Raw genomic sequence first — 26,466 nt, forward strand, 5'->3', positions numbered from 1 at the left:
CGAAAATTCTCTGTTCAGGACTAAGTGGCACAGAGAATGTTAAATGTGCCTAGATATCTTCATAACTCATATATTTTCTGTTTTCTACATATCTTGAAAGGCAGTGCCAAATGACGTGTAATTATCTAGGCGGTAAAACTGAAACATACTTCCTCTTCCCTTGAATATAAAAAAGCATTGTGGTATTAGTACTTTTATCTTGGATCATTGTTCAGAAGGAGGTTCAGCCCCCAGACGGCCACATTTTTACTGTCATGAATGGCAAGACAAAATGTAGAGCTCAACTTCCCCAAAGGAAAAAAGGCTCAAAAGACAAATTATGGCACAACTTAGCAGCCAAATTCTTACCAAGTACAGACTTTTGACATACTGATCTCTCTCCAGTTGCAAGTGGGAACATGCACTTTGAATGATGTCATTCAAAATTACCCTGCCCAGACACACTTTTCATTGATTCTCTTGGAGGGCAGTTCTAAGAGATTCTCTGGGGCTTTCTCTGCATCATGAGACCCAGTGCAGTTCTGCCCTTCACCTTCCGGCAGTTTGTCACCTCGTCCCTATGACCTCAGAGGAACTTTGTCTCAGGCCAACTGTTTGTTCCTTGGGCTCTTTCATTTCCCCTAAAAATCATTTGCTGCCCCTCTAAATGGCCTACATCTCCATCTATCTCCCTCTCCCCTCAGAAGAGGGTGCTCTTTAAGCATCAACCATCCAGCCCTTCTAGCAGTCTCATTTTTCAGCTGGTTCCCATGTTTATGCCTGTTCTATGTTTTTCTTTTCCTGTTAAGCTGTCTGTTGTCAGCTCATTTCTGCAGTGAATCTTCAGAGTGGAGATTGGAAGTTTTCCTTCCACCCATACGATAGAACTATAAAGCAGAAGAGTTTAGAAAGACTTTCCTATTTAAGTGACGAAACCTCATACTCCATTTGTGACAAATAGCACAAAGGTTAAAAAAACTTATTTTTGACCAAAAGCTCTGTTGACATTCTATTAAACACCGACCTATTTAATTTTCATAATGTAAATGGCAGATATTTTCATATTTCTTATGCTAATAAATCATTTCCCTGATTTTTGGGGTAAAACCACATATTCATAATGAAGTCCAGAAACGTGAATTGTTTCATATAACTTATTCTTATTTGTGATTACAAGTATACCTCTACAGAAAGTTAGTATACTCACAGAAAGGTAACTTGTGCGGAGGGAGATGGCAAATTTATAACTTCTCAGAAACACAGTAATGATAAGTAACCAAAGACTTCCACCAAAGTCAGTCCCACGATGACGAAGGTCAGCCAGAGTATTGATAACCTGGAATAATAATAGTTGAAATAATGAAAAGGTCAATGACACTGACAATATTTCACTCAGAAAGAATCATCCTTAGAAACCGTCAACCTCCTCCAAAAGGTAACCACATCCCTCAGATATCACCGTGGGATTCCACTGCTACAAAAAAGAACAGAAGTTAGAGAAGTCTCATGTTTTTCAGATGGCTGGTAGTGTTTTTAGGCATTGCAAATGTGGGGTGTTGTCTTTCTTGGTATAAAGCAGGGATATCCAATCTTTTGACTTCCCTGCCTATATTAAAAGAAGCAAAGTTGTCTTGAGCCACACATAACATACACTGACACTAACAACAGCTGATGATCTTAAAAAAACCTCTTTTTTTTTTTTTTTGAGACAGAGTTCCGCTCCACTCAGTCGCCCAGGCTGGAGTGCAGTGGTGCAATCTCAGCTCACTGCAACCTCCAGCTCCTGGGCTCAAGCCATTCTCCTCCCTCAGCCTCCCGAGCAGCTGAGATTACAGGTCTCTGCCACCACGCCCGACTAATTTTTGTATTTTTAGTAGAGATGAGGTTTCACCATGTTGGCCAGTCTGGCCTTCAACTCCCGACAGGCGATCTGCCTGCCTCGGCCTCCCAAAGTGCTGGGATTACAGGTGTGAACCACCGTGCCCGGCCATTGTTTTTGTTTTTGTTTTTGTTTTTGTTTGTTGTTTCTTTTTGAGATGGGGTCTCACTCTGTCACCCAGGCTGGAGTGCAGTGGTGTGCTCTCGGCTCACTGCAACCTCTGCCTCTCAGGTTCAAGTGATTCTCCTGCCTCAGCCTCCTGAGTAGCTGGGAGTACAGGTGCCTGACAGTGCACTCAGCAAATTTTTTTATTTTTTGTGGAGATGGGGTTTTGCCATGTTGGCCAGGGTGGTCTCGAACTCCTGACCTCAGGTAATCTGCCCGCCTCAGCCTCCCAAAGTGCTGGGATTACAGGCATGAGCCACTGTACCTGGCCAAAATCTCCTAATGTTTTAAGAAAGTTTACAAATTTGTGCTGAACTGCATTCAAAACTGTCCTGGGCCACATGCAGCCCGTCACTCATGGCTAAGACAAGCTAAGTATAAAGTAATTATCTTTCCTTTTCTTTTTGTTTTAAGACAAAGTCTTGCTCTGTCACCCAGGCTAGATTGCAGTGGCATGATCTCAGCTCACTGCAACCTCCGCCTCCCGGGTTCAAGCGATTCTCCTGCCTCAGCTACTGAGTAACTGGGATTACAGGCGCCTGCCACCACGCTCGGCTAATTTTTGTATTTTTAGTAGAAACAGGGTTTCACCATCTTGGCCAGGCTGGTCTCCAACTCCTGACCTCATGATCCACCTGCCTCGGCCTCCCAAAGTGCTGGGAATACAAGTGTGAGCCACTGCACCTGGCCAGTAGTTATCTTTTCTTTAGTTATTTACTTGTTTTTTAAATTGATGTATAACGTTGGATGCATTTATTATATATCACATGGTAAAAGAATCCCTCTAAATAATACTTCTCTCTTGGATTATATGAATCTTTGTCATTTAAAGCTCAGCATAAGTAAAAAAAAAAAAAAAAAATACAATGAAGAGATTACTTCATTCACAAATAAGTATCGAATTTTAGTGCTTAAAAATTAACAAGGTGGGCCGGGCGTGGTGGCTCACGCCTGCAATCCCAGCACTTTGGGAAGCCGAGGTGGGTGGACCGCGAGATCAGGAGATTGAGACCATCCTAGCTAACACGGTGAAACCAATCTCTACTAAAAATACAAAAAATTAGCAGGGCATGGTGGCACCCGCCTATAGTTCCAGCTACTTGGGAGGCTGAGGCAGAAGAATCACTTGAACCCGGGAGGCAGAGGTTGCAGTGAGCCGAGATCGCACCACTGCACTTCAGCCTGGGTGACAGAGCGAGACTCTGTCTCAAAAAAAAAAAAAAAAAAAAAAAAAAAAAAAAAAAAAAAATTACCAAGGTGGAGATCATGAAAATGGCATGAATAGTGTGGGATTTCTCTAAGATTGTTGACATTAATTCCATTAGACTCTTATGTGAGTGAAGACGATAACATTTCTACATCGATTCCTCAGGATTTAACTATATATTCTTGAAAACATCTCAATTTTAAATGTTTCTTTCAAGATGGTGAATTAAACAGAGATAGCCCTTCAACAGGTTGAACTCAGCATATGCTGAGTCTGAAATGGAAATGATGGACTTAGAGAACCATACAACAATGGTCATGATTTCAGAAACATGGTGTTGAGCAGAATAAAGCAGACACAAAAGAGTACCTATGGCATGGCATGCATCTGTATACACGAAATTCCAGAATAAGCAAGCTAACCTAGGATAAGAAAGAGACTGGCTGGGAAGAGTGAGAGTTCACTTTCTGGGGTGACATAATAGTGTAGATCTTGGCTGGGCACGGTGGTTCATGCCTGTAATCCCAATGCTTTGGGAGGCCGAGGCGGGCGGATCACCTGAGGTCGGGAGTTCAAAACCAGCCTGACCAACATGGAGAAACCCTATCTCTACTAAAAATACAAAATTAGCTGGGAGTGGTGGCACATGTCTGTAATCCCAGCCACTCGGGAGGCTGAGGCAGGAGAATCGCTCGAATCTGGGAAGCAGAGGTTGCGGTGAGCTGAGACTGCCCCATTGCACTCCAGCCTCGGCAACAAGGGAGAAACTGTCTCAAAAAAATAAATAAATAAATAAAATAATGTAGATCTTGAAAGGGGGTTGGTTTATGCTGGTGTATGTACTTTCCAAAGTTAATAAACTTACACTTAAGGTTATATAGTTTGGCCAGGCGCGGTGGCTCACGCCTGTAATCCCAGCACTGGGAGGCGGAGGCAGGCAGATCACGAGGTGAAGAGATGGAGACTATCCTGGCGAACATGGTGAAACCCCGTCGCTACTAAAAATACAGAAATTAGCCAGGCGTTGTAATCAGAGCTACTCAGGAGGCTGAGGCGGGACAATTGCTTGAACCCCGGAAGCGGAGGTTGCAGTGAGCCGAGATCTTGCCACTGCACTCCAGCTCTGTCTAAAAAAAAAAAAAGTCATCAAACCAGATGACACAAATCAAATGACATTTCACTTCGTTTTGGTCCGTTTTGTTTGTTAGAGACAAGAGTGCAGCGGGGCCATCTCGGCTCACTGCAACGGCCAGCTCCTGGGCCCAAGCGATCCTCCCACCTCAGCCTCTCCAGTAACTGGGATAACAGGTACGCACCACCAGGCCCGACTAATCTTTTTTGGAATTTTTTGTAGAGATGGGGTTTTGCTATGATGCCCTGGCTAGTCTTCAACTCCTGGACTCAAGTGATCTGCCCACCTCGGCCCCCTAAAGTGCTGGGATTACAGGCCTGAGCTGTGTCATTTCATGCCGCGTGACACAGCCCAGTAAAAAGGAAGAAACCACGCGGGTCCAGCGTCTACTCACACAGGTGGACTGATGGCTGATAAATCCCAGCAGGAGCCAAAAGAGGAGCCGAAAGAGCAGCCACAGCACCCGTCCACTCACACAGGTGGACTGATGGCTGATAAATGCCAGCAGGAGCCAAAAGAGGAGCCAAAAGAGCAGCCACAGCACCCGCATGTCCTGGTCCTTTCAGGCGCCCTGAGGCGACCAGGACAGAGGTGGAGGTGGCTTAGGGCAGGGGGGAGGGAACGGGACGGGGACCGGGGGCCGGATCTGAGTTGGGGAGGGGGAGGGAAGGGGGAGGGGAGGGGGAGAGGAAGGGGAGGGGGAGGGGAAGGGGAGGGGAAGGGGAGGGGAAGGGGGGAAGTAAGGGGAGGGGAAGGGGAGGGGAAGGGGGGAAGTAAGGGAAGGGAAAGGAGGAGAAGGGGGCTGTTGGGCACCTGGAGGAGGTGGAGGAGGAGGAGGAGAAGAAGAAAGGGTCTGGGAAAGGATCCGGTTCAAATTAAGTACTCAAGCGCTGGTGGAAGGCTTAGCTACAGGTCACGGAGAAGATCAGGGAAGCAACAGGACACGCGGGGCAAGGGAGCGTTGAGGCTTAGGAGCAATTAGAGGGAGACTAAGGTTCTGCTTTCCACCAAACCTTCTTCGGTCTGGGCCCTCCCTTAGCAACCCTGGGGCTTCATACTCCCTCTCCACCAATCCCTGATGACCCCGGTGGTGCCTCACAATGGACATTCCAAGTAGCGCCCGCATCATTCCAATGACCCCTCCCCCATCTCAGTCCCCCACGCTCCTCCCAAGGCCAGGTCCTCTCTGGAACCTTCACAAACCTGATTTCTGGTCCTCCCCAACCAGCTCCCTGTCCCTGCTTCTGGGCGCTCCTTCCTTCCTGAGCTCCCAGGGTTCCTCAAGGTCACTTTTGGCGACAAAACATAAAAAACAAATGATGGCAGGATGGCAGGAAGAACCTCATACCCAAGCAGAGTGCCAGGGTTTACAGCCTCCGCTCAGCCATTCATATCTTAAGCAACAAAACATCAGCAGGATGCGGAAGGTCCCGATAGTAAAACATCTCCATCACATCCATGTAGCCATCCGCCCATCAACCTGTATCTCAGGAACAAATGTACATACATTCATTTTAAGCAGGCATGGTACATTTACAAAAATTAACCTGACTTATTTTGTTCCAGCAAATCTCAATATGTTTGAGAGCAATCCAATCACACAGCATGTTTCTGATCATATAACTGTGCTAGAAGTCAATGATTAAAAGCTAATTCAAAATTATTATTTGCTTGGAAATTCAAAGTGCCCTTATAAGACATAAACATAAGAAAGAATCCAAAATGAAACAAGATTGCCTTTCAACTCAATGATAAGATCATAACATGGCAATAAAATGTCTCCCTCTGGCCTGGGAATTCCTCTTTGTGGCACAAGGTTGTGTGATCTCAAATCACCCCTAACCCACCTAGACATTTTAACATCCGAAACCGAGTGATGATGTCCTTATCTATATCATCTTACTGCCTGTGTGTGTGGACTTTAAATTCTGAACCCAAATGAGGGGGAGAAAACCAAGTTGACTTTCATGATTGATCTCTCAGGGATGTCCAAGGAATCTGTGCATTTCAAGAAACAAAGTTCATCAGCTTCTCTCCTAAGGTATTTGCCCACAATACCCAGAGGGCTTGGCAGCATCGTGTGTGATGGGTGGGGAGCTCCAAGCAGGTGGGCAGGACCCAGGGGCCTGGTGACCAGGACAGACCCCCACTGTCCATCACCTTTCCTGGCCCTGTCCTCGGCTAAACTTCCCACAGGCCTTCTGCCCGATCACACAGAGTGTGCCCAAACTCACTCAGGCCTCTGGCAGCTGAAAACCACTGCTTTAAATCCCTTTACCATTTACTATGACATAAGGTTATTGTTAACAGGAAATATTCGATTGATGCTACAAATGGAAAGCCAATGCCTTTACCATAAATAGAAAAACAACCCTAAGAAACAAGCAAAACAAAAACAAAACAGGGGCTGGGTGTGGTGGCTCACGCCTGTAATCCCAGCACTTTGGGAGGCCGAGGTGGGCGGATCACAAGGTCAGGAGTTCCAGACCAGCCTGGCCAATATGGTGAAACCCTGTCTCTAATAAAATACAAAAATTAGCCGGGTGTGGTGGTAGGCGCCTGTAGTCCCACCTACTTGGGAGGCTGAGGCAGGAGAATAGTTTGAACCCAGGAGGCAGAGTCTGCCGTGAGCCGAGATTGCACCACTGCACTCCAGCCTAGGCGACAGAGCGAGACTGTGTCTCAAAAACAGCAACAACTACAAACAAACAAAAAACAGGGTTAACAAAACGATGGAATTCAATTCTATTTATATGCTGCAGCCATGTTCCAGCCCTAGATTTCGCTGGGCATGGTGGCTCACGCCTGTAATCCCAGCACTTTGGGAGGCTGAGGCAGGCGGATCACGAGGTTAGGAGTTCAAGACCAGCCTGACCAACATGGTGAAACCCTGTCTCTACTAAAAATACAAAAATTAGCTGAGCATGGTGGCGCACGCCTGTAGTCCCAGCTACTCGGGAGGCTGAGGCAGGAGAACTGCTTGAACCCAGGAGGCAGAGGTTGCAGTGAGCCAAGATCCCACCACTGCACTCCAGCCTGGTGACAGAGTGAGACTCCGTCTCAAAAAAAAAAAAAAAAAATGACATGAATATACTTCACACAACTGAACTGCACACTTCAACACGGTTAGATGGTAATTATCATCTTGTAAGTATTTTACCACAGGTTAACATGTTTCACAACCTGAAAAGGAAGTAATTACCTTCAGCTCTCTGAGTTCTAGAATTTGTAACATTTCACCCCCTGCTCCTTCCTGATCCGCACTGGAGCATCTTTCTTCTGTCCCTGCTCTACTCAGAGTTCACTTTCCCTTCCCTCACATCAGCTTCGTTGAGGCCGGTTTGAACTTAACGCAAAACATTCTCACTAATGACTGAATTCCCACCAAGATTTCCATATTATCACAGTATGCTTTTAATCTTCGAAGACATTAAATATTTGTTCTCATCATAGCTAAAATGCAATGCAAATCCCATCTCAGATGTGGGTCAGATACCTATGAATCTCCTGAGGTAGTCATTGAAATGACTTTTTTCTTGAGACGGAGTGTCACTCAACCATGCTGAAGTGCAGTGGCGCTACCGTGGCTCACGGCAACCTCCACCTCCCAGATTCAAGCGATTCTTGTGCCTCGGCCTCCCAAGTAGCTGGGATTACAGGTGCCTGCTACCATGCCTGGCTAATTTTTGTCTTTTTAGTAGAGATGGGATTTCACTATGTTGGCCCATCTGGTCTTGAACTGCTGACCTCAAGTGATCCACCTGCCTCAGCCTCCCAAAGTGCTGGGATTACAGGCATGAGCCACCACACCTGGCCTGAAATAATATCTTTCAAATTCTTTGTAGAATTTGTTTTTTCCTGATTTCTGCACATAGGATCAAAAAAAAATCATGTACTAGGATTTCGAGAGAAGCAATGGGTAATCTAAAAAGATGAGAAGAGCAACCACGTCTATCCCACAGCTACTGCTAGATTTCATAGGAAAGGTAGCTGGCCCAGTTTGGAGCTAGGAGAAATGTCAAACACACGAAGAAATGAGAGGCAAAGAAATGCCATCACGCATGAATGCTTCATGGCACCCATGATGTCCCTGCTTAGGAGGTAATGGTATAGATGACTAGATGACAAGGACAAAGATGAGAGGTGCAAAGTTGTCCAAGTCCAACAGCTCAACTGAACTTTCCTAAATGGAATTGTTAAAAAGTGGTAAATTTAAAAACTTCCCCTGGCTCACGTGGTGGCTCACGCTTGTAATCCCAGCACTTTGGGAGGCTGAGGCGGGTGGATCATTTGAGGTCGGGTTTTGAGACTAGCCTGGCCAACATGGTAAAACCCCGACTCTACTAAAAATACAAAAATTAGCTGGGCATGGTGGTGGGCACCTGTAATCCCAGCTACTTGAGAGGCTGAGGCAGGGGAATCACTTGAAGCCAGGAGGTGGAGGTTGCAGTGAGCCGAGCTCACACCATTATACTCCAGCCTGGGCAACAGAGGGAGACACGTCTTGGGGGTGAGAAAAGAAAGAAAAAAAAAAAAAAAAAAAAAAGCTTCCTCCAATTTATACCGAAAATTCTCTGTTCAGGACTAAGTGGCACAGAGAATGTTAAATGTGCCTAGATATCTTCATAACTCATATATTTTCTGTTTTCTACATATCTTGAAAGGCAGTGCCAAATGACGTGTAATTATCTAGGCGGTAAAACTGAAACATACTTCCTCTTCCCTTGAATATAAAAAAGCATTGTGGTATTAGTACTTTTATCTTGGATCATTGTTCAGAAGGAGGTTCAGCCCCCAGACGGCCACATTTTTACTGTCATGAATGGCAAGACAAAATGTAGAGCTCAACTTCCCCAAAGGAAAAAAGGCTCAAAAGACAAATTATGGCACAACTTAGCAGCCAAATTCTTACCAAGTACAGACTTTTGACATACTGATCTCTCTCCAGTTGCAAGTGGGAACATGCACTTTGAATGATGTCATTCAAAATTACCCTGCCCAGACACACTTTTCATTGATTCTCTTGGAGGGCAGTTCTAAGAGATTCTCTGGGGCTTTCTCTGCATCATGAGACCCAGTGCAGTTCTGCCCTTCACCTTCCGGCAGTTTGTCACCTCGTCCCTATGACCTCAGAGGAACTTTGTCTCAGGCCAACTGTTTGTTCCTTGGGCTCTTTCATTTCCCCTAAAAATCATTTGCTGCCCCTCTAAATGGCCTACATCTCCATCTATCTCCCTCTCCCCTCAGAAGAGGGTGCTCTTTAAGCATCAACCATCCAGCCCTTCTAGCAGTCTCATTTTTCAGCTGGTTCCCATGTTTATGCCTGTTCTATGTTTTTCTTTTCCTGTTAAGCTGTCTGTTGTCAGCTCATTTCTGCAGTGAATCTTCAGAGTGGAGATTGGAAGTTTTCCTTCCACCCATACGATAGAACTATAAAGCAGAAGAGTTTAGAAAGACTTTCCTATTTAAGTGACGAAACCTCATACTCCATTTGTGACAAATAGCACAAAGGTTAAAAAAACTTATTTTTGACCAAAAGCTCTGTTGACATTCTATTAAACACCGACCTATTTAATTTTCATAATGTAAATGGCAGATATTTTCATATTTCTTATGCTAATAAATCATTTCCCTGATTTTTGGGGTAAAACCACATATTCATAATGAAGTCCAGAAACGTGAATTGTTTCATATAACTTATTCTTATTTGTGATTACAAGTATACCTCTACAGAAAGTTAGTATACTCACAGAAAGGTAACTTGTGCGGAGGGAGATGGCAAATTTATAACTTCTCAGAAACACAGTAATGATAAGTAACCAAAGACTTCCACCAAAGTCAGTCCCACGATGACGAAGGTCAGCCAGAGTATTGATAACCTGGAATAATAATAGTTGAAATAATGAAAAGGTCAATGACACTGACAATATTTCACTCAGAAAGAATCATCCTTAGAAACCGTCAACCTCCTCCAAAAGGTAACCACATCCCTCAGATATCACCGTGGGATTCCACTGCTACAAAAAAGAACAGAAGTTAGAGAAGTCTCATGTTTTTCAGATGGCTGGTAGTGTTTTTAGGCATTGCAAATGTGGGGTGTTGTCTTTCTTGGTATAAAGCAGGGATATCCAATCTTTTGACTTCCCTGCCTATATTAAAAGAAGCAAAGTTGTCTTGAGCCACACATAACATACACTGACACTAACAACAGCTGATGATCTTAAAAAAACCTCTTTTTTTTTTTTTTTGAGACAGAGTTCCGCTCCACTCAGTCGCCCAGGCTGGAGTGCAGTGGTGCAATCTCAGCTCACTGCAACCTCCAGCTCCTGGGCTCAAGCCATTCTCCTCCCTCAGCCTCCCGAGCAGCTGAGATTACAGGTCTCTGCCACCACGCCCGACTAATTTTTGTATTTTTAGTAGAGATGAGGTTTCACCATGTTGGCCAGTCTGGCCTTCAACTCCCGACAGGCGATCTGCCTGCCTCGGCCTCCCAAAGTGCTGGGATTACAGGTGTGAACCACCGTGCCCGGCCATTGTTTTTGTTTTTGTTTTTGTTTTTGTTTGTTGTTTCTTTTTGAGATGGGGTCTCACTCTGTCACCCAGGCTGGAGTGCAGTGGTGTGCTCTCGGCTCACTGCAACCTCTGCCTCTCAGGTTCAAGTGATTCTCCTGCCTCAGCCTCCTGAGTAGCTGGGAGTACAGGTGCCTGACAGTGCACTCAGCAAATTTTTTTATTTTTTGTGGAGATGGGGTTTTGCCATGTTGGCCAGGGTGGTCTCGAACTCCTGACCTCAGGTAATCTGCCCGCCTCAGCCTCCCAAAGTGCTGGGATTACAGGCATGAGCCACTGTACCTGGCCAAAATCTCCTAATGTTTTAAGAAAGTTTACAAATTTGTGCTGAACTGCATTCAAAACTGTCCTGGGCCACATGCAGCCCGTCACTCATGGCTAAGACAAGCTAAGTATAAAGTAATTATCTTTCCTTTTCTTTTTGTTTTAAGACAAAGTCTTGCTCTGTCACCCAGGCTAGATTGCAGTGGCATGATCTCAGCTCACTGCAACCTCCGCCTCCCGGGTTCAAGCGATTCTCCTGCCTCAGCTACTGAGTAACTGGGATTACAGGCGCCTGCCACCACGCTCGGCTAATTTTTGTATTTTTAGTAGAAACAGGGTTTCACCATCTTGGCCAGGCTGGTCTCCAACTCCTGACCTCATGATCCACCTGCCTCGGCCTCCCAAAGTGCTGGGAATACAAGTGTGAGCCACTGCACCTGGCCAGTAGTTATCTTTTCTTTAGTTATTTACTTGTTTTTTAAATTGATGTATAACATTGGATGCATTTATTATATATCACATGGTAAAAGAATCCCTCTAAATAATACTTCTCTCTTGGATTATATGAATCTTTGTCATTTAAAGCTCAGCATAAGTAAAAAAAAAAAAAAAAATACAATGAAGAGATTACTTCATTCACAAATAAGTATCGAATTTTAGTGCTTAAAAATTAACAAGGTGGGCCGGGCGTGGTGGCTCACGCCTGCAATCCCAGCACTTTGGGAAGCCGAGGTGGGTGGACCGCGAGATCAGGAGATTGAGACCATCCTAGCTAACACGGTGAAACCAATCTCTACTAAAAATACAAAAAATTAGCAGGGCATGGTGGCACCCGCCTATAGTTCCAGCTACTTGGGAGGCTGAGGCAGAAGAATCACTTGAACCCGGGAGGCAGAGGTTGCAGTGAGCCGAGATCGCACCACTGCACTTCAGCCTGGGTGACAGAGCGAGACTCTGTCTCAAAAAAAAAAAAAAAAAAAAAAAAAAAAAAAAAAAAATTACCAAGGTGGAGATCATGAAAATGGCATGAATAGTGTGGGATTTCTCTAAGATTGTTGACATTAATTCCATTAGACTCTTATGTGAGTGAAGACGATAACATTTCTACATCGATTCCTCAGGATTTAACTATATATTCTTGAAAACATCTCAATTTTAAATGTTTCTTTCAAGATGGTGAATTAAACAGAGATAGCCCTTCAACAGGTTGAACTCAGCATATGCTGAGTCTGAAATGGAAATGATGGACTTAGAGAACCATACAACAATGGTCATGATTTCAGAAACATGGTGTTGAGCAGAATAAAGCAGACACAAAAGAGTACCTATGGCATGGCATGCATCTGTATACACGAAATTCCAGAATAAGCAAGCTAACCTAGGATAAGAAAGAGACTGGCTGGGAAGAGTGAGAGTTCACTTTCTGGGGTGACATAATAGTGTAGATCTTGGCTGGGCACGGTGGTTCATGCCTGTAATCCCAATGCTTTGGGAGGCCGAGGCGGGCGGATCACCTGAGGTCGGGAGTTCAAAACCAGCCTGACCAACATGGAGAAACCCTATCTCTACTAAAAATACAAAATTAGCTGGGAGTGGTGGCACATGTCTGTAATCCCAGCCACTCGGGAGGCTGAGGCAGGAGAATCGCTCGAATCTGGGAAGCAGAGGTTGCGGTGAGCTGAGACTGCCCCATTGCACTCCAGCCTCGGCAACAAGGGAGAAACTGTCTCAAAAAAATAAATAAATAAATAAAATAATGTAGATCTTGAAAGGGGGTTGGTTTATGCTGGTGTATGTACTTTCCAAAGTTAATAAACTTACACTTAAGGTTATATAGTTTGGCCAGGCGCGGTGGCTCACGCCTGTAATCCCAGCACTGGGAGGCCGAGGCAGGCAGATCACGAGGTGAAGAGATGGAGACTATCCTGGCGAACATGGTGAAACCCCGTCGCTACTAAAAATACAGAAATTAGCCAGGCGTTGTAATCAGAGCTACTCAGGAGGCTGAGGCGGGACAATTGCTTGAACCCCGGAAGCGGAGGTTGCAGTGAGCCGAGATCTTGCCACTGCACTCCAGCTCTGTCTAAAAAAAAAAAAAGTCATCAAACCAGATGACACAAATCAAATGACATTTCACTTCGTTTTGGTCCGTTTTGTTTGTTAGAGACAAGAGTGCAGCGGGGCCATCTCGGCTCACTGCAACGGCCAGCTCCTGGGCCCAAGCGATCCTCCCACCTCAGCCTCTCCAGTAACTGGGATAACAGGTACGCACCACCAGGCCCGACTAATCTTTTTTGGAATTTTTTGTAGAGATGGGGTTTTGCTATGATGCCCTGGCTAGTCTTCAACTCCTGGACTCAAGTGATCTGCCCACCTCGGCCCCCTAAAGTGCTGGGATTACAGGCCTGAGCTGTGTCATTTCATGCCGCGTGACACAGCCCAGTAAAAAGGAAGAAACCACGCGGGTCCAGCGTCTACTCACACAGGTGGACTGATGGCTGATAAATCCCAGCAGGAGCCAAAAGAGGAGCCGAAAGAGCAGCCACAGCACCCGTCCACTCACACAGGTGGACTGATGGCTGATAAATGCCAGCAGGAGCCAAAAGAGGAGCCAAAAGAGCAGCCACAGCACCCGCATGTCCTGGTCCTTTCAGGCGCCCTGAGGCGACCAGGACAGAGGTGGAGGTGGCTTAGGGCAGGGGGGAGGGAACGGGACGGGGACCGGGGGCCGGATCTGAGTTGGGGAGGGGGAGGGAAGGGGGAGGGGAGGGGGAGGGGAAGGGGAGGGGGAGGGGAAGGGGAGGGGAAGGGGAGGGGAAGGGGGGAAGTAAGGGGAGGGGAAGGGGAGGGGAAGGGGGGAAGTAAGGGAAGGGAAAGGAGGAGAAGGGGGCTGTTGGGCACCTGGAGGAGGTGGAGGAGGAGGAGGAGAAGAAGAAAGGGTCTGGGAAAGGATCCGGTTCAAATTAAGTACTCAAGCGCTGGTGGAAGGCTTAGCTACAGGTCACGGAGAAGATCAGGGAAGCAACAGGACACGCGGGGCAAGGGAGCGTTGAGGCTTAGGAGCAATTAGAGGGAGACTAAGGTTCTGCTTTCCACCAAACCTTCTTCGGTCTGGGCCCTCCCTTAGCAACCCTGGGGCTTCATACTCCCTCTCCACCAATCCCTGATGACCCCGGTGGTGCCTCACAATGGACATTCCAAGTAGCGCCCGCATCATTCCAATGACCCCTCCCCCATCTCAGTCCCCCACGCTCCTCCCAAGGCCAGGTCCTCTCTGGAACCTTCACAAACCTGATTTCTGGTCCTCCCCAACCAGCTCCCTGTCCCTGCTTCTGGGCGCTCCTTCCTTCCTGAGCTCCCAGGGTTCCTCAAGGTCACTTTTGGCGACAAAACATAAAAAACAAATGATGGCAGGATGGCAGGAAGAACCTCATACCCAAGCAGAGTGCCAGGGTTTACAGCCTCCGCTCAGCCATTCATATCTTAAGCAACAAAACATCAGCAGGATGCGGAAGGTCCCGATAGTAAAACATCTCCATCACATCCATGTAGCCATCCGCCCATCAACCTGTATCTCAGGAACAAATGTACATACATTCATTTTAAGCAGGCATGGTACATTTACAAAAATTAACCTGACTTATTTTGTTCCAGCAAATCTCAATATGTTTGAGAGCAATCCAATCACACAGCATGTTTCTGATCATATAACTGTGCTAGAAGTCAATGATTAAAAGCTAATTCAAAATTATTATTTGCTTGGAAATTCAAAGTGCCCTTATAAGACATAAACATAAGAAAGAATCCAAAATGAAACAAGATTGCCTTTCAACTCAATGATAAGATCATAACATGGCAATAAAATGTCTCCCTCTGGCCTGGGAATTCCTCTTTGTGGCACAAGGTTGTGTGATCTCAAATCACCCCTAACCCACCTAGACATTTTAACATCCGAAACCGAGTGATGATGTCCTTATCTATATCATCTTACTGCCTGTGTGTGTGGACTTTAAATTCTGAACCCAAATGAGGGGGAGAAAACCAAGTTGACTTTCATGATTGATCTCTCAGGGATGTCCAAGGAATCTGTGCATTTCAAGAAACAAAGTTCATCAGCTTCTCTCCTAAGGTATTTGCCCACAATACCCAGAGGGCTTGGCAGCATCGTGTGTGATGGGTGGGGAGCTCCAAGCAGGTGGGCAGGACCCAGGGGCCTGGTGACCAGGACAGACCCCCACTGTCCATCACCTTTCCTGGCCCTGTCCTCGGCTAAACTTCCCACAGGCCTTCTGCCCGATCACACAGAGTGTGCCCAAACTCACTCAGGCCTCTGGCAGCTGAAAACCACTGCTTTAAATCCCTTTACCATTTACTATGACATAAGGTTATTGTTAACAGGAAATATTCGATTGATGCTACAAATGGAAAGCCAATGCCTTTACCATAAATAGAAAAACAACCCTAAGAAACAAGCAAAACAAAAACAAAACAGGGGCTGGGTGTGGTGGCTCACGCCTGTAATCCCAGCACTTTGGGAGGCCGAGGTGGGCGGATCACAAGGTCAGGAGTTCCAGACCAGCCTGGCCAATATGGTGAAACCCTGTCTCTAATAAAATACAAAAATTAGCCGGGTGTGGTGGTAGGCGCCTGTAGTCCCACCTACTTGGGAGGCTGAGGCAGGAGAATAGTTTGAACCCAGGAGGCAGAGTCTGCCGTGAGCCGAGATTGCACCACTGCACTCCAGCCTAGGCGACAGAGCGAGACTGTGTCTCAAAAACAGCAACAACTACAAACAAACAAAAAACAGGGTTAACAAAACGATGGAATTCAATTCTATTTATATGCTGCAGCCATGTTCCAGCCCTAGATTTCGCTGGGCATGGTGGCTCACGCCTGTAATCCCAGCACTTTGGGAGGCTGAGGCAGGCGGATCACGAGGTTAGGAGTTCAAGACCAGCCTGACCAACATGGTGAAACCCTGTCTCTACTAAAAATACAAAAATTAGCTGAGCATGGTGGCGCACGCCTGTAGTCCCAGCTACTCGGGAGGCTGAGGCAGGAGAACTGCTTGAACCCAGGAGGCAGAGGTTGCAGTGAGCCAAGATCCCACCACTGCACTCCAGCCTGGTGACAGAGTGAGACTCCGTCTCAAAAAAAAAAAAAAAAAATGACATGAATATACTTCACACAACTGAACTGCACACTTCAACACGGTTAGATGGTAATTATCATCTTGTAAGTATTTTACCACAGGTTAACATGTTTCACAACCTGAAAAGGAAGTAATTACCTTCAGCTCTCTGAGTTCTAGAATTTGTAACATTTCACCCCCTGCTCCTTCCTGATCCGCACTGGAGCATCTTTCTTCTGTCCCTGCTCTACTCAGAGTTCACTTTCCCTTCCCTCACATCAGCTTCGTTGAGGCCGGTTTGAACTTAACGCAAAACATTCTCACTAATGACTGAATTCCCACCAAGATTTCCATATTATCACAGTATGCTTTTAATCTTCGAAGACATTAAATATTTGTTCTCATCATAGCTAAAATGCAATGCAAATCCCATCTCAGATGTGGGTCAGATACCTATGAATCTCCTGAGGTAGTCATTGAAATGACTTTTTTCTTGAGACGGAGTGTCACTCAACCATGCTGAAGTGCAGTGGCGCTACCGTGGCTCACGGCAACCTCCACCTCCCAGATTCAAGCGATTCTTGTGCCTCGGCCTCCCAAGTAGCTGGGATTACAGGTGCCTGCTACCATGCCTGGCTAATTTTTGTCTTTTTAGTAGAGATGGGATTTCACTATGTTGGCCCATCTGGTCTTGAACTGCTGACCTCAAGTGATCCACCTGCCTCAGCCTCCCAAAGTGCTGGGATTACAGGCATGAGCCACCACACCTGGCCTGAAATAATATCTTTCAAATTCTTTGTAGAATTTGTTTTTTCCTGATTTCTGCACATAGGATCAAAAAAAAATCATGTACTAGGATTTCGAGAGAAGCAATGGGTAATCTAAAAAGATGAGAAGAGCAACCACGTCTATCCCACAGCTACTGCTAGATTTCATAGGAAAGGTAGCTGGCCCAGTTTGGAGCTAGGAGAAATGTCAAACACACGAAGAAATGAGAGGCAAAGAAATGCCATCACGCATGAATGCTTCATGGCACCCATGATGTCCCTGCTTAGGAGGTAATGGTATAGATGACTAGATGACAAGGACAAAGATGAGAGGTGCAAAGTTGTCCAAGTCCAACAGCTCAACTGAACTTTCCTAAATGGAATTGTTAAAAAGTGGTAAATTTAAAAACTTCCCCTGGCTCACGTGGTGGCTCACGCTTGTAATCCCAGCACTTTGGGAGGCTGAGGCGGGTGGATCATTTGAGGTCGGGTTTTGAGACTAGCCTGGCCAACATGGTAAAACCCCGACTCTACTAAAAATACAAAAATTAGCTGGGCATGGTGGTGGGCACCTGTAATCCCAGCTACTTGAGAGGCTGAGGCAGGGGAATCACTTGAAGCCAGGAGGTGGAGGTTGCAGTGAGCCGAGCTCACACCATTATACTCCAGCCTGGGCAACAGAGGGAGACACGTCTTGGGAGTGAGAAAAGAAAAAAAAAAAAAAAAAAAAAAAGCTTCCTCCAATTTATACCGAAAATTCTCTGTTCAGGACTAAGTGGCACAGAGAATGTTAAATGTGCCTAGATATCTTCATAACTCATATATTTTCTGTTTTCTACATATCTTGAAAGGCAGTGCCAAATGACGTGTAATTATCTAGGCGGTAAAACTGAAACATACTTCCTCTTCCCTTGAATATAAAAAAGCATTGTGGTATTAGTACTTTTATCTTGGATCATTGTTCAGAAGGAGGTTCAGCCCCCAGACGGCCACATTTTTACTGTCATGAATGGCAAGACAAAATGTAGAGCTCAACTTCCCCAAAGGAAAAAAGGCTCAAAAGACAAATTATGGCACAACTTAGCAGCCAAATTCTTACCAAGTACAGACTTTTGACATACTGATCTCTCTCCAGTTGCAAGTGGGAACATGCACTTTGAATGATGTCATTCAAAATTACCCTGCCCAGACACACTTTTCATTGATTCTCTTGGAGGGCAGTTCTAAGAGATTCTCTGGGGCTTTCTCTGCATCATGAGACCCAGTGCAGTTCTGCCCTTCACCTTCCGGCAGTTTGTCACCTCGTCCCTATGACCTCAGAGGAACTTTGTCTCAGGCCAACTGTTTGTTCCTTGGGCTCTTTCATTTCCCCTAAAAATCATTTGCTGCCCCTCTAAATGGCCTACATCTCCATCTATCTCCCTCTCCCCTCAGAAGAGGGTGCTCTTTAAGCATCAACCATCCAGCCCTTCTAGCAGTCTCATTTTTCAGCTGGTTCCCATGTTTATGCCTGTTCTATGTTTTTCTTTTCCTGTTAAGCTGTCTGTTGTCAGCTCATTTCTGCAGTGAATCTTCAGAGTGGAGATTGGAAGTTTTCCTTCCACCCATACGATAGAACTATAAAGCAGAAGAGTTTAGAAAGACTTTCCTATTTAAGTGACGAAACCTCATACTCCATTTGTGACAAATAGCACAAAGGTTAAAAAAACTTATTTTTGACCAAAAGCTCTGTTGACATTCTATTAAACACCGACCTATTTAATTTTCATAATGTAAATGGCAGATATTTTCATATTTCTTATGCTAATAAATCATTTCCCTGATTTTTGGGGTAAAACCACATATTCATAATGAAGTCCAGAAACGTGAATTGTTTCATATAACTTATTCTTATTTGTGATTACAAGTATACCTCTACAGAAAGTTAGTATACTCACAGAAAGGTAACTTGTGCGGAGGGAGATGGCAAATTTATAACTTCTCAGAAACACAGTAATGATAAGTAACCAAAGACTTCCACCAAAGTCAGTCCCACGATGACGAAGGTCAGCCAGAGTATTGATAACCTGGAATAATAATAGTTGAAATAATGAAAAGGTCAATGACACTGACAATATTTCACTCAGAAAGAATCATCCTTAGAAACCGTCAACCTCCTCCAAAAGGTAACCACATCCCTCAGATATCACCGTGGGATTCCACTGCTACAAAAAAGAACAGAAGTTAGAGAAGTCTCATGTTTTTCAGATGGCTGGTAGTGTTTTTAGGCATTGCAAATGTGGGGTGTTGTCTTTCTTGGTATAAAGCAGGGATATCCAATCTTTTGACTTCCCTGCCTATATTAAAAGAAGCAAAGTTGTCTTGAGCCACACATAACATACACTGACACTAACAACAGCTGATGATCTTAAAAAAACCTCTTTTTTTTTTTTTTGACACAGAGTTCCGATCCACTCAGTCGCCCAGGCTGGAGTGCAGTGGTGCAATCTCAGCTCACTGCAACCTCCAGCTCCTGGGCTCAAGCCATTCTCCTCCCTCAGCCTCCCAAGCAGCTGAGATTACAGGTCTCTGCCACCACGCCCGACTAATTTTTGTATTTTTAGTAGAGATGAGGTTTCACCATGTTGGCCAGTCTGGCCTTCAACTCCCGACAGGCGATCTGCCTGCCTCGGCCTCCCAAAGTGCTGGGATTACAGGTGTGAACCACCGTGCCCGGCCATTGTTTTTGTTTTTGTTTTTGTTTGTTGTTTCTTTTTGAGATGGGGTCTCACTCTGTCACCCAGGCTGGAGTGCAGTGGTGTGCTCTCGGCTCACTGCAACCTCTGCCTCTCAGGTTCAAGTGATTCTCCTGCCTCAGCCTCCTGAGTAGCTGGGAGTACAGGTGCCTGACAGTGCACTCAGCAAATTTTTTTATTTTTTGTGGAGATGGGGTTTTGCCATGTTGGCCAGGGTGGTCTCGAACTCCTGACCTCAGGTAATCTGCCCGCCTCAGCCTCCCAAAGTGCTGGGATTACAGGCATGAGCCACTGTACCTGGCCAAAATCTCCTAATGTTTTAAGAAAGTTTACAAATTTGTGCTGAAATGCATTCAAAACTGTCCTGGGCCACATGCAACCCGTCACTCATGGCTAAGACAAGCTAAGTATAAAGTAATTATCTTATCTTTCCTTTTCTTTTTGTTTTGAGAGAAAGTCTTGCTCTGTCACCCAGGCTAGATTGCAGTGGCATGATCTCAGCTCACTGCAACCTCCGCCTCCCGGGTTCAAGCGATTCTCCTGCCTCAGCTACTGAGTAACTGGGATTACAGGCGCCTGCCACCACGCTCGGCTAATTTTTGTATTTTTAGTAGAAACAGGGTTTCACCATCTTGGCCAGGCTGGTCTCCAACTCCTGACCTCATGATCCACCTGCCTCGGCCTCCCAAAGTGCTGGGAATACAAGTGTGAGCCACTGCACCTGGCCAGTAGTTATCTTTTCTTTAGTTATTTACTTGTTTTTTAAATTGATGTATAACATTGGATGCATTTATTATATATCACATGGTAAAAGAATCCCTCTAAATAATACTTCTCTCTTGGATTATATGAATCTTTGTCATTTAAAGCTCAGCATAAGTTAAAAAAAAAAAAAATACAATGAAGAGATTACTTCATTCACAAATAAGTATCGAATTTTAGTGCTTAAAAATTAACAAGGTGGGCCGGGCGTGGTGGCTCACGCCTGCAATCCCAGCACTTTGGGAAGCCGAGGTGGGTGGACCGCGAGATCAGGAGATTGAGACCATCCTAGCTAACACGGTGAAACCAATCTCTACTAAAAATACAAAAAATTAGCAGGGCACGGTGGCACCCGCCTATAGTTCCAGCTACTTGGGAGGCTGAGGCAGAAGAATCACTTGAACCCGGGAGGCAGAGGTTGCAGTGAGCCGAGATCGCACCACTGCACTTCAGCCTGGGTGACAGAGCGAGACTCTGTCTCAAAAAAAAAAAAAAAAATTACCAAGGTGGAGATCATGAAAATGGCATGAATAGTGTGGGATTTCTCTAAGATTGTTGACATTAATTCCATTAGACTCTTATGTGAGTGAAGACGATAACATTTCTACATCGATTCCTCAGGATTTAACTGTATATTCTTGAAAACATCTCAATTTTAAATGTTTCTTTCAAGATGGTGAATTAAACAGAGATAGCCCTTCAACAGGTTGAACTCAGCATATGCTGAGTCTGAAATGGAAATGATGGACTTCGAGAACCATACAACAATGGTCATGATTTCAGAAACATGGTGTTGAGCAGAATAAAGCAGACACAAAAGAGTACCTATGGCATGGCATGCATCTGTATACACGAAATTCCAGAATAAGCAAGCTAACCTAGGATAAGAAAGAGACTGGCTGGGAAGAGTGAGAGTTCACTTTCTGGGGTGACATAATAGTGTAGATCTTGGCTGGGCACGGTGGTTCATGCCTGTAATCCCAATGCTTTGGGAGGCCGAGGCGGGCGGATCACCTGAGGTCGGGAGTTCAAAACCAGCCTGACCAACATGGAGAAACCCTATCTCTACTAAAAATACAAAATTAGCTGGGAGTGGTGGCACATGTCTGTAATCCCAGCCACTCGGGAGGCTGAGGCAGGAGAATCGCTCGAATCTGGGAAGCAGAGGTTGCGGTGAGCTGATATTGCCCCCATTGCACTCCAGCCTCGGCAACAAGGGAGAAACTGTCTCAAAAAAATAAATAAATAAATAAAATAATGTAGATCTTGAAAGGGGGTTGGTTTATGCTGGTGTATGTACTTTCCAAAGTTAGTAAACTTACACTTAAGGTTATATAGTTTGGCCAGGCGCGGTGGCTCACGCCTGTAATCCCAGCACTGGGAGGCCGAGGCAGGCGGATCACGAGGTGAAGAGATGGAGACTATCCTGGCGAACATGGTGAAACCCCGTCGCTACTAAAAATACAGAAATTAGCCAGGCGTTGTAATCAGAGCTACTCAGGAGGCTGAGGCGGGACAATTGCTTGAACCCCGGAAGCGGAGGTTGCAGTGAGCCGAGATCTTGCCACTGCACTCCAGCTCTGTCTAAAAAAAAAAAAAGTCATCAAACCAGATGACACAAATCAAATGACAATTCACTTTGTTTTGGTCCGTTTTGTTTGTTAGAGACAAGAGTGCAGCGGGGCCATCTCGGCTCACTGCAACGGCCAGCTCCTGGGCCCAAGCGATCCTCCCACCTCAGCCTCTCCAGTAACTGGGATAACAGGTACGCACCACCAGGCCCGACTAATCTTTTTTGGAATTTTTTGTAGAGATGGGGTTTTGCTATGATGCCCTGGCTAGTCTTCAACTCCTGGACTCAAGTGATCTGCCCACCTCGGCCCCCTAAAGTGCTGGGATTACAGGCCTGAGCTGTGTCATTTCATGCCGCGTGACACAGCCCAGTAAAAAGGAAGAAACCCCGCGGGTCCAGCGTCTACTCACACAGGTGGACTGATGGCTGATAAATCCCAGCAGGAGCCAAAAGAGGAGCCGAAAGAGCAGCCACAGCACCCGTCCACTCACACAGGTGGACTGATGGCTGATAAATGCCAGCAGGAGCCAAAAGAGGAGCCAAAAGAGCAGCCACAGCACCCGCATGTCCTGGTCCTTTCAGGCGCCCTGAGGCGACCAGGACAGAGGTGGAGGTGGCTTAGGGCAGGGGGGAGGGAACGGGACGGGGACCGGGGGCCGGATCTGAGTTGGGGAGGGGGAGGGAAGGGGGAGGGGAGGGGGAGGGGAAGGGGAGGGGGAGGGGAAGGGGAGGGGAAGGGGAGGGGAAGGGGGGAAGTAAGGGGAGGGGAAGGGGAGGGGAAGGGGGGAAGTAAGGGAAGGGAAAGGAGGAGAAGGGGGCTGTTGGGCACCTGGAGGAGGTGGAGGAGGAGGAGGAGAAGAAGAAAGGGTCTGGGAAAGGATCCGGTTCAAATTAAGTACTCAAGCGCTGGTGGAAGGCTTAGCTACAGGTCACGGAGAAGATCAGGGAAGCAACAGGACACGCGGGGCAAGGGAGCGTTGAGGCTTAGGAGCAATTAGAGGGAGACTAAGGTTCTGCTTTCCACCAAACCTTCTTCGGTCTGGGCCCTCCCTTAGCAACCCTGGGGCTTCATACTCCCTCTCCACCAATCCCTGATGACCCCGGTGGTGCCTCACAATGGACATTCCAAGTAGCGCCCGCATCATTCCAATGACCCCTCCCCCATCTCAGTCCCCCACGCTCCTCCCAAGGCCAGGTCCTCTCTGGAACCTTCACAAACCTGATTTCTGGTCCTCCCCAACCAGCTCCCTGTCCCTGCTTCTGGGCGCTCCTTCCTTCCTGAGCTCCCAGGGTTCCTCAAGGTCACTTTTGGCGACAAAACATAAAAAACAAATGATGGCAGGATGGCAGGAAGAACCTCATACCCAAGCAGAGTGCCAGGGTTTACAGCCTCCGCTCAGCCATTCATATCTTAAGCAACAAAACATCAGCAGGATGCGGAAGGTCCCGATAGTAAAACATCTCCATCACATCCATGTAGCCATCCGCCCATCAACCTGTATCTCAGGAACAAATGTACATACATTCATTTTAAGCAGGCATGGTACATTTACAAAAATTAACCTGACTTATTTTGTTCCAGCAAATCTCAATATGTTTGAGAGCAATCCAATCACACAGCATGTTTCTGATCATATAACTGTGCTAGAAGTCAATGATTAAAAGCTAATTCAAAATTATTATTTGCTTGGAAATTCAAAGTGCCCTTATAAGACATAAACATAAGAAAGAATCCAAAATGAAACAAGATTGCCTTTCAACTCAATGATAAGATCATAACATGGCAATAAAATGTCTCCCTCTGGCCTGGGAATTCCTCTTTGTGGCACAAGGTTGTGTGATCTCAAATCACCCCTAACCCACCTAGACATTTTAACATCCGAAACCGAGTGATGATGTCCTTATCTATATCATCTTACTGCCTGTGTGTGTGGACTTTAAATTCTGAACCCAAATGAGGGGGAGAAAACCAAGTTGACTTTCATGATTGATCTCTCAGGGATGTCCAAGGAATCTGTGCATTTCAAGAAACAAAGTTCATCAGCTTCTCTCCTAAGGTATTTGCCCACAATACCCAGAGGGCTTGGCAGCATCGTGTGTGATGGGTGGGGAGCTCCAAGCAGGTGGGCAGGACCCAGGGGCCTGGTGACCAGGACAGACCCCCACTGTCCATCACCTTTCCTGGCCCTGTCCTCGGCTAAACTTCCCACAGGCCTTCTGCCCGATCACACAGAGTGTGCCCAAACTCACTCAGGCCTCTGGCAGCTGAAAACCACTGCTTTAAATCCCTTTACCATTTACTATGACATAAGGTTATTGTTAACAGGAAATATTCGATTGATGCTACAAATGGAAAGCCAATGCCTTTACCATAAATAGAAAAACAACCCTAAGAAACAAGCAAAACAAAAACAAAACAGGGGCTGGGTGTGGTGGCTCACGCCTGTAATCCCAGCACTTTGGGAGGCCGAGGTGGGCGGATCACAAGGTCAGGAGTTCCAGACCAGCCTGGCCAATATGGTGAAACCCTGTCTCTAATAAAATACAAAAATTAGCCGGGTGTGGTGGTAGGCGCCTGTAGTCCCACCTACTTGGGAGGCTGAGGCAGGAGAATAGTTTGAACCCAGGAGGCAGAGTCTGCCGTGAGCCGAGATTGCACCACTGCACTCCAGCCTAGGCGACAGAGCGAGACTGTGTCTCAAAAACAGCAACAACTACAAACAAACAAAAAACAGGGTTAACAAAACGATGGAATTCAATTCTATTTATATGCTGCAGCCATGTTCCAGCCCTAGATTTCGCTGGGCATGGTGGCTCACGCCTGTAATCCCAGCACTTTGGGAGGCTGAGGCAGGCGGATCACGAGGTTAGGAGTTCAAGACCAGCCTGACCAACATGGTGAAACCCTGTCTCTACTAAAAATACAAAAATTAGCTGAGCATGGTGGCGCACGCCTGTAGTCCCAGCTACTCGGGAGGCTGAGGCAGGAGAACTGCTTGAACCCAGGAGGCAGAGGTTGCAGTGAGCCAAGATCCCACCACTGCACTCCAGCCTGGTGACAGAGTGAGACTCCGTCTCAAAAAAAAAAAAAAAAAAATGACATGAATATACTTCACACAACTGAACTGCACACTTCAACACGGTTAGATGGTAATTATCATCTTGTAAGTATTTTACCACAGGTTAACATGTTTCACAACCTGAAAAGGAAGTAATTACCTTCAGCTCTCTGAGTTCTAGAATTTGTAACATTTCACCCCCTGCTCCTTCCTGATCCGCACTGGAGCATCTTTCTTCTGTCCCTGCTCTACTCAGAGTTCACTTTCCCTTCCCTCACATCAGCTTCGTTGAGGCCGGTTTGAACTTAACGCAAAACATTCTCACTAATGACTGAATTCCCACCAAGATTTCCATATTATCACAGTATGCTTTTAATCTTCGAAGACATTAAATATTTGTTCTCATCATAGCTAAAATGCAATGCAAATCCCATCTCAGATGTGGGTCAGATACCTATGAATCTCCTGAGGTAGTCATTGAAATGACTTTTTTCTTGAGACGGAGTGTCACTCAACCATGCTGAAGTGCAGTGGCGCTACCGTGGCTCACGGCAACCTCCACCTCCCAGATTCAAGCGATTCTTGTGCCTCGGCCTCCCAAGTAGCTGGGATTACAGGTGCCTGCTACCATGCCTGGCTAATTTTTGTCTTTTTAGTAGAGATGGGATTTCACTATGTTGGCCCATCTGGTCTTGAACTGCTGACCTCAAGTGATCCACCTGCCTCAGCCTCCCAAAGTGCTGGGATTACAGGCATGAGCCACCACACCTGGCCTGAAATAATCTCTCTCAAATTCTTTGTAGAATTTGTTTTTTCCTGATTTCTGCACATAGGATCAAAAAAAAATCATGTACTAGGATTTCGAGAGAAGCAATGGGTAATCTAAAAAGATGAGAAGAGCAACCACGTCTATCCCACAGCTACTGCTAGATTTCATAGGAAAGGTAGCTGGCCCAGTTTGGAGCTAGGAGAAATGTCAAACACACGAAGAAATGAGAGGCAAAGAAATGCCATCACGCATGAATGCTTCATGGCACCCATGATGTCCCTGCTTAGGAGGTAATGGTATAGATGACTAGATGACAAGGACAAAGATGAGAGGTGCAAAGTTGTCCAAGTCCAACAGCTCAACTGAACTTTCCTAAATGGAATTGTTAAAAAGTGGTAAATTTAAAAACTTCCCCTGGCTCACGTGGTGGCTCACGCTTGTAATCCCAGCACTTTGGGAGGCTGAGGCGGGTGG

General features: G+C 46.1%; 1 protein-coding gene across 10 annotated transcripts in view; it reads right to left on the bottom strand.

Moving 5' to 3' along the window:
• The window catches only part of LOC129394133 (nuclear pore complex-interacting protein family member A9-like), an 89,369-nt gene that overhangs the window by 35,449 nt on the left and 27,454 nt on the right, over positions 1-26,466 (bottom strand). For 9 of the 10 annotated variants that reach the window (XM_063598442.1, XM_063598437.1, XM_063598438.1 and 6 more), the window contains 3 exons: positions 19,032-19,160; positions 10,113-10,241; positions 1,187-1,315 (listed from right to left, as the gene is read on the bottom strand). In XM_063598442.1, the coding sequence (XP_063454512.1) occupies positions 1,187-1,315; positions 10,113-10,241; positions 19,032-19,160 (387 nt within the window). Of the gene's footprint in view, positions 1-1,186; positions 1,316-10,112; positions 10,242-14,632; positions 14,771-19,031; positions 19,161-26,466 lie in introns of those variants that run through there. The other variant, XM_063598446.1, reaches the window with a different exon arrangement.

The sequence above is a fragment of the Pan paniscus genome, chromosome 18 (genome assembly GCF_029289425.2).
Source record: "Pan paniscus chromosome 18, NHGRI_mPanPan1-v2.0_pri, whole genome shotgun sequence".
NCBI lineage: Eukaryota > Metazoa > Chordata > Mammalia > Primates > Hominidae > Pan > Pan paniscus.